Below are 19,865 nucleotides of genomic sequence, written 5' to 3' on the forward strand. Positions count from 1 at the left end.
TTTTGATACGGTTATTTGAAGGAATGCGTTTGAGATTGATGATTTTAAATAACACAGTGATCTCATGTCTGCGGTTACAGTGATAGAATCGCAAAACTTTCAAATGACAACACCCACTTTTTCCTTGCGCGAATTTATCAGTGTATTGATGAGCCAGAAATAGCGTTGGATCGATCGACGTGTGACGAAAATTGTTTGTTCGAAAATTTTGCACCGACTGAAAAAACACGCTTGTCACTCTGCATTTTAAAGATTTTTCCTTAAGCTTTACACATGATTGTGCAGTGGCACATATGACCCCGCAGTTCGAAGTGTATAAGGCAGGAATACGTTTGGGGTTGGATATCACAAACTGAAACTACAGCGCCGAGTTTATGAGTATGCGGGGCTTCGATGTTCATAACGTTTCTTCTGTGGATGTAAACCTGCTACATTTATCTATGTTTAGGATTAAGTAAGACAATGCAGTCCAACTATGTAAATAGACGGAATATCTTATCTTTTTATTCAATGATGTATGGCATTCAAAAAGAAAAAAATTTGCAATTTACAGAATAATGCGTGACAGTTTAGTCCAAAAGCCATTTTTTTTTCTTAAATATTGAGAAGCACTTTTTTACATAAACGGAAGGACAAAACATCTTTTCGTCAGCGCATCTCAAAATTAATTTTCACCATATCTTCTTTTTAAACACTAAAATCCTTATTTTACTTCTTCTGGAAAAGGTCCGGTCATAACACTCTTTGCGAAAGCTGAAAGAAAAAAAAAACAATAAATTATTTGATGCAAAGTATTGTTTTTAGTAAAATAAAGATTTTTTTTTTTAAAAATAGATAATCTATCATGCCTAAAAAACGGTCATATTTATATCCAGTTAGATATACAGTGAGAGTGATTTACGGTTTTGCCACGAAATTTAAACGCTTTTGAAACTCAATATGAACTTCCTCGGACACATCATAAAGTATTTTATTGAAGACCCCAGCCTCTTATGCACTTTTTAATTTTATCCGACTCACTTTCAAGCTCTGCAGCGTGAATTCAGACCACTGTAGCATTATCAGAAGATTGGAAATACTGATCAACAAACTCTCAGAGCTGAAATGGAATAAGTTACGTCGCTTCATTTCAAATTAGCTTGCGTACGATGATGTGGCAATGGCATGCATTGCTCACTAATTGCGTAAATAATGCCTACGCACAAAAACCCATACGAAATTATCAAGTCATACAGAACACATTCCTTATTACGTGAGAAATGATAAAATTATGTTTTTTGCTAAAATGTGAAAGAAATGGAAAAACAACGTAAATAAAGCACTAATAATTAAGAAAATGCAACACTCCGTATAATTAGGGGAGACCGGGGATTAGTTGTGCCAGGAGCAAGTTACGCCACCGAATTTCCTGACTGAGCGAATAGGTTGTAGCACCTGTCGCGTCACCCGAGTAAGCAGGTTGATTGTCTTAGTATGCTGTGTAATTTTGGAAGTATAGCGTTGAACGGTTTTTAAGACAAAAATATTTGTCGTACTTTTTATTGCAAAAGTAAATTTTGTGCACTAAGTTGGAATTGTAGGATCCGCTAAGGATAGTGAGCCATGTAAACTTTCTTAGCATGATTTAAATACTTGGAGTTGTTATTCTATGCATTTCATTTGTTAATTATGACAACATTTCGGAAACTAATGAATACAGTTCAAAATGGCGTAACGGTGGGGCTAGTTGTGACGAAGTCAGAGAGGCACGTTGCGACAGTGTCACTACTTGCCCCTGTAATAATTGTTAATGCAGGTTTTTATGTTTCAAGAAAAATGGTGCGAAAATTTCAAGAGGTGTACAAAAATAACTAATGCCTCTTCAGCAGACTATGAGAGGGCTGCAATAGATCTAAACTAAAAAATAGAGCTGTTTTAGGAATACGGAAGAACTGTTCAATGTAAATCGAATGTCCTAGCTTAGATGTACGAATAAAAAGAAGAGTGCTAATACGAAAGGGAATATTGAAAAGGGATATTAAAACTCACGTACGACATTCACAATTAAGCAAGGGATGGAGTTGTACGAATAAGTCAAACAATCAGTCACAAATTAAAGAAAAAACGGCAAAAAAGGAAACTATGCGGACAGGTGTCAAACAGTGCATAAAAAATTACACCTACGGTATTGAAAAAAAAATGGGTCAAAATGAATCAAGAATCGGATAGCACTGCAGATGATGGAAATTACTTATGTCCAGGTTGCTTGGAATAATACAAAGTTTTTAGACCCGGAGAAGACTGGGCGCAATGCATGACATGTAAAAGATGGACTCGTCAAAAAAGAAGAATCTTATTATCTGCATAAATTGCAAATCAGAGGCTGAAACAACTGATGAAAATGAGTGATCATAAAAAAAAGGTAGGTCTGTAAAGGATATGGGCTTGCATGTTGTTCCGAATCTAAGATCAATATCGCCAAAGAATAGTGTTGCTATAAGTTTTATTTCTTTTCTGATTAAGACAGTTCTTTTGAATGTATCTAAAAAAAGATGTTACGAGTGTTAATAATTTAAATGTTTTATTTTCCTCCACTAATGCAATACAGAACGCCAGCAAAACATTTGGAATCCAAATTTTTTTCTAGTCGTCTTACAAATAAATACTTAAGTTTTAGGTAATATAAGCGATAAAAGGTATTGGAATAATCCCTTAGAAAACAATAGATGTTTGCTTATCAGCATGCTAAGTCATTAATACTGGCAAAACATTAAGAAAGATGCCTACCCCGATCAAACGCATAATAGTTCTATTAGTACGAATTCGAAAAACTTTTGTGATATGAAGTTGTACATAAAGATTCCAGCCAGCACACCAGGGAATCCAAGGCTTTGAGCAAATAAGTAGAATGTGGAGAGGAAAGTTACATAGCGACGAATAGCTGGAAACGATGAAGTTTGCTTTAAAAGGGGGTATTGAAAATGCATGAGACTAGTTGTAACAAAAATACAAAATTAAATTAATTTTGTAATTCTTATTTGCGTTACAAATGTTCTTGACTTATTCATTACTACCGCATTAAATACTGAAATACAGTGTTAATGCTGTAGTGTTGAATAAATCAATCACTGGCTCGTTTAAATCGTCTACATTCGCAAATGAATCATTCAATTATAGCTATTCATTTGTCCAAGCTCATAAATGGATTGTATACTCCCAGTTATGTGACTACATTAGTTATTCAGACACCTCAGCGTACATATAAAGATTATACACTCAGTGCTTTATTACTGCAAGGAAAAACGGGCATCCTCTTCGGGACCCACTTCAAAAGTTCCATAATTCAAGTATAAAAATAATTTGGGAAATATATATATAGTTCAATATCGAAAAAAAAAAGTTGCAGCGACTGATGTACCATCAATCATTCCTTGTTAATATAGTTTTTCCAAATTAAAAGTTTTATTGTAGAAGATTCACACAAAAATTAGTAAGCAACGTTACATATATTGCATACAAGTTTCTTAAAATGTTTATAAAAATTTCATTTATTATTATGTAGGTAATTGGGCACCCCCCTCATACTTCCCCCCCCCCCGCAAAAAGATAATCCTATTCCTATAGCATTTTACTGAATTAAAAAGTTCAAGCAACAAATTCAGGAAAATGACTATCCCAGGACAAGGGGTTCAAAAAGTTATGTCTGCCGGGACACCATCTGGCTTTTGCCCATTTCTTCGAACACGCGAAGATGTTTTTTGCCATTAAAAATTAGAAAGCACGAAATTTTCAAACACTTTAAGAATTACATTATGGCATTACGAAAACAAGTAACAAAACATTAAAATTAGTTATCAGTAATAACCAGAAGCTTTGTAGAATTAGGAAAACGAGTAAAAAATAGGCTTCAGCTTAACTTTTCAAAAAATAAACATACGAAAGTGGGAAAAAATCACATTATTATCATAAAGGATGGGTAGTACTGTATGTGTATATGCGTAAAAAGACGTTGTTAGGAACGGTCTGAGACATAACCAGACAGGCTATAAGAGTTATGAATTGGCTTCGTTGTAATTCAAGAAAAAAAAAAGAACACACGACACACATGTTCAGCTCGAAGACTGGAGTAAATCACAATATATTACCATGAAAGCTCAAAACGGAGTTGAAATAAGTAGTTAGAATTACCTAAATCCATTATAAATTGGCTAAAATAGTTAAGAAAAGAGTTGATTTCAATTCAAACAAGAATACTAATGCACGCATTTCCCAGATGCAAGAACTTACAAGGAAATTACATTTTTTCCTGAAAAAAGCTCGGGGTGGGGGAGGGAACCTCTAAAATACACCTTTAATATCAAGAGGTATTATTGAATTTGATGAACAAACTGAATAGAGAAAAGAACGTGAACAGACTAAGTAGAATTTCATTCTTGATTTTGCAGGCATGACTGCATTAAATTTTGAATGAAGAAAAACGGAAAATCCCTATTTGTTGAAGCTTTTAACTCTCTTTGATACATCCATCCTTAATCATTCGATACGGGTTTCGGGAAGCTTACGGTTGTCAATTGTTTAAAAAATACGAACGGAGAAAAGTGCGAGGAGGGGGCGGGGGAAGGGGTGCTGTGAGACATTCTCATCCTGTAAATAGTTTAGAAAATTATCACATGTTTTGCAATCCAGCATATCTCCACCTGAAGCTGTCAACTTGGAGCTTGACATGCCGAAAAAACGGAATTACCTGCCTTCCAAAAGCTACTATTTTTGAAATCTATATCCCTAACCTCTCAGTATTTGTTCTAGAAAAATCTGTAACCCATTCTTAGGAAAGTGGACTGAAACAAGTGCCGCAAATTCCTACACATTCAAGTGATATAGGGTTCATGAAATCATCCAGACCGTTTCAGCTGAATCACCGCCGCCCGTCTTCCCCGCTTCGATTAAAATAACTTGTGGAGAAGGTAAAATGTTGTGGGCACATTTAAAATGCGGAGAGAAATTGTAAGTAAAGTCAACTTCCAAGAAGATATTTTTAGTTATTTAGTATCTTCGCTTTTTCGTGCCTTTTTATCAAAAAGTTTGAAAACGTTCCAACAATATCATACTTCGGCCCCGACCGATCATTTTTCAGACTGATGGAAAGTTGTCCTCGTTTCAAACAACCACAGCAGTTCATCGAGCTTTCAGTTAACCAGCTGGAAAATTTAAGAACTCGACTTTGTTTAACAGCTGCAGGTTATTTTTTAAGGTATCCGACTGCGTTCGAAGACATTTTTTAAAAAAATAACTTGGATACTTTTTTTATGTTATTTTTTAACTCCATATGTTTCAAAACTATGAAAACAATGTAAAAACACGCTTTCAAAATATTATTTTTTTTTAAATGGATATTTTTGAAGAAAAATAGTGAAAAAATGTGTCTTACGCTAACAGCTATGGACAAAATTTGGTTCTAATCACACACAAATCTTTGTAGTAATACATTTGTATGACATTAATGTGTGTTTTGCTCTAAAATTTTTCTTATTTTTCAAATAAGTTCTGAAATATAGCCGAACAAAGTCCCTATACTTGTATTTTTTCGAAAACAAACGCCTTTGTTTAAACTCATCCGCATGAAAATATTATTTAATAATAAAATTCAGCTTAGTTTTTAGAGGAAAACATCAATCATATTACAGAGAACTATCTCAGAAAATTTCGCATCAATACTCGAATAATTTTTTGAAATATCATTGTTACAGTAGACAGTTTTCTTCAAAAATATCGTTCTTCGGAAAACGCGTTTAAATGCAATTTCTGGTCTGAAGAGTTCAGTGTACGACTCTGTAATAATACCACTATAACTCCAGTTCTAATTCACGTAGAGTAAAAACTAAGACAGTTTTGGAAAGCTATTGAATCAGACTACAAAATGAAATCATAAAAACAATTAAGAATATTTCATCGAAAATGTCGATTTTAACGCAGTCGGATACCTTAATGTGAATCATTTCTTCTAAAACTGCTGGAATCAGTATCATGGCCAAACTATATTTTAAGAAATCTAAAAGGACTCAGTGCTCAAAAACTTGCATGTATAAAATTATGCTGACTTTGTATGAAATTAAATTGCATCCAGACATTTTCTTGACGAACTGAAAAACAATTTTCCTTTACATTTTGCGGAAAAAGTGGATAGCACCAAAAGTATTCATAACTGTGTTAAAAATAACTAATTACCAAGTATTTAAACAACATTTATGAAAGTAAATAATCAGAAAACGAGATTCACCCCGCAATATTTTTTAAACTCTTGGTAACAGTAATCACTTCTAGTTCAGCCAAACCTAGACGTACATCATATTTTGAGAAGAAATGTTATCAAAATTTACTCTCGCTTGAGATAAAGTAAATTTAACTACCTACTTTTGAATACAATTTAAGTGACATGATGAAAGTAATTAAAATACTTTTGCTTGACGCGAAATTCAAAATATACTTAAATCCTAAATGTCGTATGATAAGAAGTGCAAGTTGATTTTTGGTGTATAATTTCGTAGACTGATACATAAATTTTTTATTTGGGTCATGAAGTGCACACTTTATGCTTCTTTTGCTTTATTGCCTCACTCACCCAGAAATATATTTTCAGTTAAAAAAATTAATAAAAAGACCAAATATTTGTACAGTGGCTCCCAAAAGTGTTCGTGCACTTTGAAACTTTTTAGTAAAACCAAAATAACTCGAAACTGAATTCGAATACGAAGTCCAATATTTTTTCACATCATTCCTATGTCATTCTAAATACAACCCATTGGTTTTTTTCAAAATATTGATGGATTTTTTTTTTTTTTTTTTGAAATGGGTCAGAAAACGAAGAGACAGAGAAATAACACGCCACCAAAGTCATCGTACACTCAAATATTTTCGAATAAATTCACGATTAAAATTATCATATGCCATTTTATTAATATTTTTGTATTGTATTGATCCTTATAAGTCATTTGGCTTTAATTTTTTGCTTATTTATTCCTTAATATTGTGCTTATTACTATAAAATGGCTGGTATTCGTAAAAAACCGCAAACACCATTCAAAATTTGATTATTTTTCCCACAGTAGCGGTAAATTGGTTTGAAATGTCTCTAAATTAGTTGATTTATTTGTTTGTATAGTAAATTGCTTGATAAAATGCTTTAAAGAAAGGAATCGGATCGAAAACAAGGTAAGAAAAGGTCAACCGGCAAAGTTGACAAAACGTGATCGGAGATTTAAAGTTAAAAAAATTATGAAAAATACACATTTGAGTGCTGTAAAAGTTTCTGCAGAGTTAAATGAAACAATTTACATTTAATATTCACCTAAAATTGTTCGCCAAGTTCTCTGATTAGCTGGATTAAATGGCACCTCTTCCCGCAGAAATTTTCTTGATCGTGCGAAAAACAGAAAGCTTACGCTTTTCGTCGCAAAATCAATGATAAATAAGCTCAAAACGTTTTAGAATTACGTCTTACTTACAGATAAAAATGAATTCAACATTTTTGGTTAAATTGTTGTATAATTGTAAATAGAAAAAAAAATTAGGAACTTAATCGTAAGAACTTAGTTGGATCAGTTAATCAGGACGGTATAGGTGTTCTGGTGTGAGGGTGCATATCAGCATCAGGGCTTGGTAGTTTGGAATTTTTTGATGAAATAATGAATCATGCTGTTCCTTTAAATATTTTAAAAACCAATTTTGAACTCTTAGCGGAAAATTTGATTATTGAAAACAACTTTGTTTTTTATCAAAATAACGATAAGAAGCACACGGTTTTCAACGTTTGCTTCAAGTGCCTCGAAAATTGTACTGAAGTTTAGAAAATACCCCCTCAATCTCCAGAGTTTAACTTAATGTAACGTATTTAGAGATATCCAGAGGCTAGATTACGAAAATAGTGCTTTAAAACGAAATTAGAGCTAGAAACAGTAATACTCGAAATGTGGTTGAACACTTACACAGAAATTAAAGCGAAAAAAAAGAAAGAAAAAGAATGAAATCTATTCCCAGACGTTTAAAAGGTGTTATGAATACTGTATGATATTCTAATAATTAATAACTTAATCAAAAGTTAGATTATTCAATAATATATAGACATTTTATAAAGTGTACGATGACTTTTGTGAAATAAAATTTCCGGCACTTTTTGGTTTTTAATTTTTAAAAAATTAAGTTTTAATATATTTTTAAAACTTTTCATGTAGTTTTGTTAAAAATTGATTATATATCTTATAATTAAATACCTATTCCGAAATATTAATTATAACCAATGGATTGGGGCCTATTTCGTTGAAAGTCGTAGGTGTACGAAGACTTTTGGTAGCCATTGTATATGAGATGCATTAACTACAGTGGTTTAGGAAAGGAGCTGGTCCTCGGGTCCAGATCCCTCCTTTAATGCTCAAATTAATTTCTGTAATGAAAATTGCAGTTAATCTCTTATGTTTAAAATACGTTTTTTATCGAATCATGTTCATTTAACCTCGCTGATAAGGTAGACAAATCTTGCAATTTTTTCCACAATGCCATAATTTGTAATTGTTTCAAAATATTAATTTTATTTCAGAAAAAGAAAACTACACTATAATATTGAAAAAATGAAAAAAAAAGAAAAGATTGACCAAAACGTTCTTTTCAGATAGTACTGACAAGACTTTTTGGATTAATTTGAAATTCATCAGCTTTTACTTTAGTTTCTTACCTTTAATTTCTCACTTCAGACAGACCTGCTGAAATACTCAGCATATGCGGTTGCTATATTCTATTACTTTTCTTACCTTTCAACATTTTCGTAATTAAGAATGTATTTTTCTTCGTTCCGCATGTTTTACTGAGATTATTTTTATAAACTTACCATTGATATATCCTCATCTGGCAGATAATTCAAATAATGAAATGAAAGTTCAAGATAAAAATGACAAATTCGTGGCTAATTTTAAGTTAAATAACCTTATTCATCCGTTAAGTTTTTTCCCGACTGGTCCCCTCAAAACGCATGTTACATTATTCTTAGACTTTTTACAGTGAGACTCAAAAAGAAAAACTGATCTTTAACTTAAATGCAATGGCATAATTAAACAATTTTTATTTAATTGTTTCTGCTTTTACTAATGGATGTCGTCAGTTTTCCTTCTAGTACTCATGCCAATCCCAATCTTTCTGGTTGTTAATGATTATTTGGGCTTTCTGTTATTCTGGCTTCCGACCGAGAGTAACAGCAACAAAAACTCAGGTTCTGCGGTTGCGTGCTGCGTTTCTTGCAGTACTTCATCTTTATACACAGTACGCAAGGGCAAATCTTGAGTGATGGGACAAGTTTGAATTATGAATGAATTCTTACATATTCAAAAATGAGCGAAAGTACCTCAAAATGAGCACACAAGTTGATTTGAGTATTTGAATGTTTTAAATTTGAATACCATGTAGTCGAAGCCATTTCGACTCACGATATGTTCAAATTTGAGTACTTTTTCGTCATTTTTGAAATTGTTGTTTTTAGAGTATACTGCGGTTCTTGCAATAATTTTTATGCACAGTACGCAAGGGCAAACGTTGAGTGATGGGACATGTTTGAATTGCTTTTGATCTGAAGCTAACATTACTATGAACATTAGTGTCATTGCTGCTTCTTGCAAATTCAAAAATTAATTACACTACTTTTGAAAGATAAGTAAAATAAAATTAATAATTAAATATAGCTATTTTAAAATGGAAACAAAAAGGCCACTTCAAATAATTGTTTCAAATAATTGCTACTCTTTTACCCTTCATGAGTATTTGTTGATGACTTTTACAGTTGGTAAAAAATGAATTACTAATTAGAGGTAGGCAACTGTTGCTCATTCTTGCTATATTTTGTAACCTTTCCTCAGAATATGCGGAGAAAAACAACCTGCTTTCAGAACTCTAAGTTATACATATAGCAATTCCTAGGTTTTTGTAGAAACTGTTGTTACATATTGTTAATCGGAATTCAATCCACTATAATCTGCTTAAGCATTACATCATTTATAATTTATTGCGTAGAAAGTTTTTCATTCTCTTCTTTTTCCAATAAAATGCTGGTTTTACAGTTAATTTTTGTCATGATTGTCTAAAATTTCCAATTGCATGATATTGCAGCCCCGAGGAAGAGACATAGTAATTACAAAAAAAAAAAGAATCACTCATTTCAATTTTTATTAAAAATGTTAAAAATTTTAACAGAAGCTTTAGTTTAACAGTCTGTATCAGAGCTCACAACTGTTAGATGATTTAGAGTCGCCGTTTGAGTAAACTTGAATTCTATCGGCATTATAAAGTCATGCAATTTGAGTGAAACTTCATCTCCCATATATATTAAAATTCTCTTTCAAAAAGCATACCATCACCAATAAAATCCATCTCTTTTTTGTTTTCTTTTTTCAATGTTTGACAGAATGTTTTGTTATGCATTTTTCAAAATTGATTGCGTCTTTGGAGGTACGAGGTTTTATAATTAAAGCAGAGGTGCCACCAGGGAGAGGTCCATCACTTCGACTGCACCATTGAAGCTCTAGGGGTGGGGAGACACGAGATGGTTTTTATCTTATTTTAAGGGCTCTTGCTCTGGGGGGTGTTCCATAGCATTTGAGGGGTTGCGTCATCGCCCTTAAGGGAGGTTGGGACTCTGATTTAGGCTATGATGTATTTTTCAACATCATTGAGGCAAATTCACCGTGACGAAGCTGCATATGATACTTACGTTCATATTTTATGAAACCGTCATCATCTTCTGTTCCCCCGCAACATCGTAAAATATCATCACATTCAGCGTCTGATAATCTTTCACCTGTGAGAAAATATAGTAAAAGATCATGTTTTAGAACATATTTTATAATAATGTATATTTAGATAATGTATTATATACACCGGGAGAAACATTGAGAATTTTGAGAATAAACCTACTCTATCCTTTTACACATTAATATTTGGCCCAAAACATACTTATATTAAAAAAAATTGAAAATGATTTTTATAAAAACTTTTGTATGCTCTCAATTACAGGCTGGAATAAAAGCTGAAAATAGGCTCGATTAAAAAGTTTAAAAGCTTTTCTCTTAAATGGGGGAGAGGGGTAAAACATACTTCTAAGTTTTGGTTGACGTCTGAAATGCAATCCCAACCCATACCTTTAGATTTCATTGTGATTTGAAGGAGTGTTGTGATAAAAATATTAAATTTACAAATTAAGTAGATATTTTATTACAAATCAATAAAACATTATTATTTATGTAGATCAGTTGGCTGAAAGGATACTCATAAAGAAAGTTTATTCAATTTTGCTCGACATAAAAATTATCCGTACATTGAAATCAAAATATCAAACACCATTAAACTTGAAATTGCTAAAAAAAAAATTGAAGTTAAAAAAAACTCCCTGTTTTTTAAAGTATTCGAAATTTCCAGGGAATTTTCATAATTTTGTTCCCAAAAAAAAATTATTTCCGGAAATAAACCAGGTTTTGCAAAATATTATGCAGTTAAACTGATGACAAGAAATCTCTTTCGAGTGATAAAGCTGATATATTGTGCTGCAATGGATGATGGAATCAATGCTTTCAACATCAGCACAGTCAGGTGTCCAGCGAACTATTGAGAGAAGCTCTACAGATACGAAACTTAAAATTAAATGTAGTTTTCATGAAAAAAACAAAATCTGTATTTTTCATTTGATTGTAGGCGAATTACAAAGCACAAGTATCAAGTAGTAATCGAGTAGACTTCACTTAAGAGGGTTCAAATTAGATGTAGTAAATTATGAAAGTGAGACGTCACCAAGTGTTTTTAATGCAGTGCAAAGTTTTCTTATTAGTTTGATACTTGGAAGATCTTCAAAATGATCGCATAGACACAACAATAGTAAATTCTGTTGCACCCTCACTGTTTTAAAAACCATTACAAGTTAACGGAATAGTTCAGAAATTAAAATCTTAAATGGACAAAAGGACTTGATCAACCGCATTACATCATCTGCCAGTATCATATTCCTATTGTTTGTTCGTTAATAATATAGAACTACATACCTTACTTAAAGTAATCCATGATGCATAACTGTTCCGATTTTCCTCTAAATCTGTGCTGTGAAAGTTTTCCGTGAGTGTGAATCTGTTTTAACAGTACATAAATACATTGGTGTGCAAAAAGTAAAGAAGAGACGGTTTTCTCAGTATAACGTTGCACAAAAGCTTTCCAAATGAATGCAAGTAACACCAAAAGATCCTCAAGACATGGTTAATATAACCAACATCCCCCCCCCCCAAAAAAAACTACTATGGCACATCTTCATGAAGCAGCACATCCATCTGCGAAGCGCGTGAGAGAAGTGATCCATTAGTCACCGAAACTCGCTAAATTTGGCGACTTTTCGAGAATGTGGAGACGAGGGCAAATAACTTATGCTTCCAGAAAGTTTTACTATGCTGTTTCAATTGCTACTCCTTTTTACTTTTTCAAAATTACACTTCGTATGGATTTCAGATAAGTAACTTGCGAAGTACAAAGTAGATTTGTTTGGTAGTGCAGTTTTTCATAGGTTTTGTTCTATTAAGAGAAAAACTATCTGGTGGATTGGAATTAAATTAGAATAATAGTATTTAAAATTTTATAGTTTTAGAAAAATCGTTTCATACACACATAAAAATTATTCGTGTTGTTTTTAATACACTTGAACTTGCTTACATCGATCCCTAATTTAATGAGAACCCGGATTTAGCAAGGAAGTGAGAAAGATTTGGTTGGTACAATGTTAAATCTGTGGGAGTGTAACTCGCTTCAAACGAGAAAACCCCGCTTAAAGCGAGCAGTATTTTTGGGATTCATAAAATTTCTTTTGCCGTCCATCTGAGCGTGTCCTTGGAAAAATTCTTTTAATATTTGAAGTCTACCGAAAGTTATAGATGAGTCATAAATCAAGAGAACACGTGATGAGTCATAAATCAAGAGTACACGTGATGACTGCCCCCTTTTTTTAATTTGTGGAGAACAGAAAGTTTTGAAAATTATATTATTTGATGAAATCAATGTTATTACTTCCGAGGATATTGTAGCTTAAATTCAAGCCAATGTCGATGGAGAAAATAATGAAACTGACTATGATGACAAATATATGAAGAATTTGAAACTGAACAACTCTCAACCAATTCACTGGCTTTTAATGCGCTGAAAAACTTTTTAAAAAATTTCGTGGTCAGGGGTGGCTACAACGCTATGAGCAAATCAAACTCAATGTTAATCAAACGCTATGAGCAAATGGCTATGACCCTCCGAATCAATAGCACAGGAAATAGACTAAAACAGTTCGAAGAAAATTAATCAACTTCTTTAGTGCTGTACCGAGATATGAAATAAAAGAAAGTACGAAATTTTATGATTGTTCACGAACTCGTTTTTTACGATCACTCAGTTATAACTAGCAAATATCGTAATAACTTCACAGAATTACAATAGGTTTTATTTTAAACTTAATTATTTATTAAATCGGCTATTCATCCAATTCGATTTTAGCACTCACATTCAAAATTACCATGTACTTTATCTCTTGGACTAGAGATTAGTTTATTTTAATGTTTACATTAATACAACCATTGATGAACCCAAATGGAGAAGTCAACAAATATAGAAAAGTATTGATATTATAACGTACATAAAATTTCGCATTTTTAAACACTAATATATATTAATAGTAAAACATCGTTGGCCAAAGATACACATTTTTTAAATAAAATAAACGAAGAAGTCAATTTCAAAAATTAATTTAATTTTCATTCGCAATAATTATGATTGATCCAATAATTTTTTTATTGTTTTTAATCAAAAATACGTTTTTCTTACCTAAAGATAATAATACATGAGCTAATTCTGCCGCTAGCATTGTTCCATTTTCTGCTTTGTCGTATACCTTCAAGCCTTCCATGAAATCCTCTAGAGTTCCAATTTCTTTTTCTTTTCGCATTTGGCTAAAAATTGGTAGGAATTCTTCAAAGTTTAACTTTTTTTCACCTGAAACATATAATAAAATGCATTTTCGGAAGTAAACAATAAATATGATTTTTTTTTTAATCTAATGCCATTCGACGTAGCTGACGTGACGTACAGGCGATATGTGAATATTGCTTAAGGCGACCATACGTCCCGTTTTGAACGGGACAGTCCTGTTTTCAGGTTTGCTGTCCCGTTGTCCCCGCACATACTGAAATATCCCGTTTTTTGAAGTGACAGAACGAAACACTAAATGTTTCAATCAAATGTCATTGGATGGAGTTGTTGAAGCATTTTATATCATTAAATTAAATCATGCATAATTATTTAATATATCTGAGACCGGGCTTACGTACGAATGCGGTAAGTATGCAGATGAGAAAATTTTCCTGTTTTTGATTTGGCAGCTCTGAGTTACCTGTCATATGACCTTGTAGATGTTACGCTACCTGTCATATGACCTTGTAGATGTTACGCTACTGTGAGTGTTTTCAGTGAGATCTATAGCTCCGTACGGATTGTGAGAGAGAATATTTGTTTTCTCGCATGCTAAGTAATTTGTTTTATCCGTAGTTATTTTCTTTTAAAATCTCTAATAGTGGAGTGAAATCCTAACTCTTATTGATATTAGCCCATAATTCTTCGCAAAAAAATGACGTCCTATTCGGATTATTATATGAAACCATTTCCCAAACTAGTGAAACATGATTTCAATATGACGAGTTGGGGCAAGTTGGCGAACTTTTTTTGAGGGTAAGTGTGCGAATTCGCATACTTACCCAAGCTACATTGTTAGTCGAAAAAAGGTCAAACAATTGAAGCATAAATTATATGAAATACTAATTTAATAAAATAATAGCACTGGTTGCACTATGCTTGAGCTTATAATTTCGTACATATAAAAAAAACAAACCCTGTGGCACGACAGCCCGTGAGCGTCAAGGCCTTCTGTGCCCAATTCAGTTTTCCTGACCAGTGGCTCTGGGGTGCAAGGCAGATGTTCCGATTAGGTGGTCAGCCTAATGCGGAACCCCCAGTGTTAAGTTCCCAAGTACGCTTGATACTCATTTTATCGACCCACTGAAGGGATGAACGGCTGAGTCATCCATGCCCCACCCATGGAGCTATGAGTAATAAGGAGACGACATGAGCGAGATACGCTGAAGCCGTTTCGGAAGCTTAGTTAACTGTTCTTTTGACTGGCAGCCATCTTGTGGTGTTCAAAACATTGAAAGACTGCATTTCATAACATGGTGTGTTTCTGATGTTCAGGAGTTGAACATGACAAGTTGTTCAGCGTTTTGCCGCTAATTTTGAGTTTAAACGTTATAAAATGGAGGAAAATGAAATGCAATGAACATTTTTATGTTAAAAAACGTCCGATTTTTATTCTTTTGCACCAAAAGGGTTCACTTTTTGCAATTGCGATTTGTATAAATGGTTCGATTTCGCTGTTACGAATTTTTTACTTGATGCTTTTATTTTGATTTTATATCGACAAAATTTTATGCTGTAGCCATATTATATATTATTTTTTTAAAAAATGAGCAATAATTCGCGACTATTGGGAAAATTCGCGAAAACAGCGATCCCCGCACTTTTTGCGTAGTTACGGTAATTATTTATTCTTTATTCCCAGTCAGACTATGTAAAATCATAGCAGAATGTTCAAGTATTCACTTCTTTAGCATCTGCTTAAAAGGGATGGACCAAAATCGGGAAAATGATCACGTTTTTGAGTGTTTTTTTCAAAGAAAAAAATCGGTAAAATTGTTCGGAAATTCTGACCCGCGTATAAGTCGACCTCCAACTTTAAACATCATTTTTTGTAATAAATTTCTCGACTTATTCGCGAGTATATACGGTAGTGGATTACTTGCTCAAGGTCTTTTGGGAGCTCTTTTATTACCATTTTTTTAACCTTCTCGTCTGTAATGTTTATATTCTTTTGCGTTATTTAATTTATAACTAACCGACATTTATTCAATTATTATTTTTTTTTGTAATGGCAGCAACAGTGACAGTAGAAATTAGAATGATAAAAATGTTTTGATGGAATGAATGTTTTTCTCACCCGTTGTAGGCGCAATCTATCATTTTTTATTTTATGTCAATGTAATTGCCCTTAATTTATTTTTTGTATATTTAAAATTTTTCTCAGCAAAAATACTTCTGAAAGCTGATCAATATTATTCTATTATCCGAGGGCTTCTTAACGTTATCTATGGGTAAAAATTTGGTTCTAGGATTTTTTGTTCGTATAAGCGGAGCATTCGTTTATCCTTTACCTAATTAAGCAGGCTGACAGTATTTTCTTTAATCCTAAAGTACAAGTGCTGTCCAAGAAGTATCTGACCTTACTGTTTTTGTGTGAAAAGTGTAAATAAAACTATTTTTGTTTATAATATATTTAAACTCATTTCACAGCAATTGTTCAGTTTTTGTTATTGTTCTGAATCCTTTTATTTATACTTCTGTGGTACAATGCTTTTACGCAAGTCCTTTTTATGTCGAAGTGGAATATTATAAGGATTTTATTTCCTGTACGTTTTCAAAAAGTAATGTTGTCCTTGATTCAAACATTGTAAAATATTGTACTCCCTTTATTTTTTGGAATAAATATTCAAAAACACATTTTGTTGCTCTGGAATGTGCTTTTCAAAACTGAAAAATATATTTTATATTGATACAAGTAATATCCAGAGTAAAAATTCCTGTTTTTTTTTTTTTTTTGGAAAATAATAAAAAAAATTCGGATTTATTTGATTTAAATCCGATTTTTTTGATTCTATAGAAAAAAAAATAGAACATTTGTAAAATATAATTAAATTTAATATTGATATTTTTCTAAATTTACCACTCTTATATTTTGAGTATTTCAGTAAAAAGCTTTCATGACATGATGAAAAATCTGTTTAATACAAAGCATATGATTCTTGTCAAATTTAATTTAAATGACATATTAGTGCACTTTAAATTGGTAAAAAAAGAGGAAAATAAACAAATTGGCCTTATAGCATATGCCTTTTTCTAATCTTCACTAGCTTTGTTTTTTTTTTTTTTTTGTATAAAAATTATATTTTACAATAGGAAAGAGCTGGCAATTTTATTTGCCCACTTTCTGGTAAAGTATTTCGAAAACTGGTCCCGAGACCATCTACAATTATAGTTAACAAAAAATGTATAAACTTCAATCTCTTCGATTGATGATTTCTCAAAAATAAATTTATGAGCATACTCTAAATTTTTTAACAACAATTTATGCTTGGAGCAGTATTAATAAGTTTATCTTTTCCAATGTGTACAAAAATGCACACAATATAGCAACAAAGTATGGAATTTTTCTGCACACCCATTTTATATCTATGTGCAACAAAATCCCTCATTGTTTTCATAAAAAAAGTTCCTTAATCCAGTGACTACTTATTGAAAAAAATATTGTGCAGACACAAAAAAAAAAGAAAAAAAAATGTGGTAAAAGAGAGATAATTTAAATAAAAATGGTCAAGTGAGGAAAAACACCTAGGACAAAATCAATATAATGAAAGAGGGTTAGACTAAAAAAATTCAGAACTAATAAAATTAAAAAAATTCAGGGAGATTTCCAGGGTTTAAGTTAAAAAATGATTTAAATCATTGACACCCAGGTAATATTTTTGTTATGTAATCCTAAAGTATTCAGTAAATAAATATTTGTAATATTCATTTTGATTTGCATCTTCCCTTTTCAAAAAATAAATTGGGAATAAGTAATTCAAATCAAGTGGAAAAGGCTCTATTCATTTTCTTATTCCCATCTTTCAATTATGTTTAAAGCTCTTTTTGAGAACATTTACTTAATGCAAATTATTTCGTTGGTTTTAGTTAATTTTACTTTACATAATACTTGATGAATAAAGTATTCAAATATCCAGTGGTTTAAATTTATTTCAAACACGATACGTAAAGGATTTGTTCGAAAAAAAGTCACCGTTCTTTATATAAGAGCCTTGAAATTATTACTAGACGGTTGGAAATAAATTTTATACCCTGCTTTTAGCATTATTTTTGATAAAACCTCCTTCGCTCTGAAAAAAAAAACACACACACACCCTATACCAAAACAGAATATATGCACAGTAACAGCATTTTAATTCTTGAATTAATTGAAGAGCTCTTATTCTTAGAGCAACGATTTTCCACCATTTCTTTTCATTAAACTGACGGGGAAAAACCCTGGATTATTGCTCTTCAGAAAACCATAAATTATCTATTATTGTTCAAAAGCAAAGGCATTGAGTCAACCAGCGCATCGAGTCGAAAGCGTACGATGAAAGCCACAAGATGGCCGCGAATCTTCGCGGTTGCTTCACTTCCACTGCGGAGTTTCAGTGGTGATGTCTTCTCCTTATTACTCATAGCTCCATGGCCCCACCCGGGAATAGAACCCCGGGCCTGTGGTGTGGGAGCGCGGAGTGCTGCCACTGGGCTTCATTTCGTACAAACACGACTGTACAATCTTACATATTCGCTTCCAGCCTACACTCCTACACATGCTCTGTTGTTTCAGGAAATGAACTCAAAAGAAAAACTGACAAAGAGAAAACTCCACCAAATTTACTTGACAATCCCGACCCGAATTCTGTCAACAGCCAAAGGAGAAAAGAGTATATTACTCATTAAAAGTGTGTGAATGCCGCCTGTTTGTCACATCAGGCTGTAGACGAAGAGCTTCTATGCATAAGGAGATGTTTTGCAAAAAGCGATCGTAGAGTTTGAAAACTTTCTTTTATAGAAATAGAAAAATGATTTCTTTCTTCGCACTTATTAGATAATTGTGGGAAAATTGTCAGACAAGTGATACATGGAAATACAATCAAAATAGTTTGAGTTAATATGAAAGTAATTGCAAGCATTATACTAGAACATGTTTTATATGAAGAAAATATCGAAGCATTTTACGTTAATTTATTTTTCATGTCTTTTTTCCCCTCCTTAACTGCTGATTCCAAAATATATTTTCAGGTGCAAAACTTTGAGTGTCATACTTATAAATGTGGCCACGAAATTGAACGTCGTAATTTTTAGATGAAACAATTCAGTTACATAATTTCTTTATTATACCAACACGCAATAAAGTAATAATATATTTCCCGTTGAGCCTATGACTTCCGATTCAGCCTTTCACAATTGGCTGTGGTAATAAATAACTTTTATTAAAAGATCTTTTCTGCTTGCATTCCGTCCAATGAGTAGATTCTATTTCTCGCAGCAGTATAAATATACTTCCTTTGATATCTCGTTCCACTTTAAAGTTATATATTAGATTCTTTGTTATTATTCATGACACGACGCCAATGTAGCCAAGAGAGCAGGGAAAACTACAATAAGTTACATACGAAGAGTTTCCTTAATATATCCAATGAAGACAATTCATTTTCTACACAGAAAAATATCATACTTTTTAATGATAACAGTTTTGAAAAGAATAGTTTTATATAGATTTTCATGATTTTAAAAGAATCAATAAAAAGCATATACAGTGAAGCACCGTTTATACGTTTTTGAAGGGACTGTATGAAAAAAGCGTACAAACGAAAAAACGTATAATAGGTTGGTGTATTGGACTTTGCAGGGACCAATTTTAAAAACGTATAATTGATAAAAACGTATAAAAGAGAAACGTATAAACGGTGCTTCACTGTAAAACGATTCTTTTCAAAAGGGGTTATTCAGTAGGCTTACTTTTCCGAGGACCCCCCTGCTCCCCCATAAGGGATTTTTTATTTTAAACTTCATCAAAACAACCTGAAAGTTCTGTTTTGATTTCAGCATTTAGAATATGTTTAACTGAAGAACCAAAGGTGTAACTCTTTAACTCAGGG

At 32.3% G+C, this 19,865-nt stretch overlaps 1 protein-coding gene across 2 annotated transcripts in view; it reads right to left on the reverse strand.

The window, feature by feature from the left end:
- Positions 1–474: 474 nt before the first annotated feature.
- Positions 475–19,865, reverse strand: part of LOC129231850 (myosin light chain 1-like) — a 65,981-nt gene continuing 46,590 nt past the window's right edge. For both annotated transcript variants that reach the window (XM_054866233.1, XM_054866232.1), the window contains exons 5-7: positions 13,855–14,022; positions 10,727–10,813; positions 475–753 (exon numbers count right to left, since the gene is read on the reverse strand). In XM_054866233.1, the coding sequence (XP_054722208.1) occupies positions 704–753; positions 10,727–10,813; positions 13,855–14,022 (305 nt within the window). In that variant the 3' untranslated portion in view covers positions 475–703. The remainder of the gene's footprint in view (positions 754–10,726; positions 10,814–13,854; positions 14,023–19,865) is intronic.

Source organism: Uloborus diversus, chromosome 10 (genome assembly GCF_026930045.1).
Source record: "Uloborus diversus isolate 005 chromosome 10, Udiv.v.3.1, whole genome shotgun sequence".
Lineage (NCBI taxonomy): Eukaryota > Metazoa > Arthropoda > Arachnida > Araneae > Uloboridae > Uloborus > Uloborus diversus.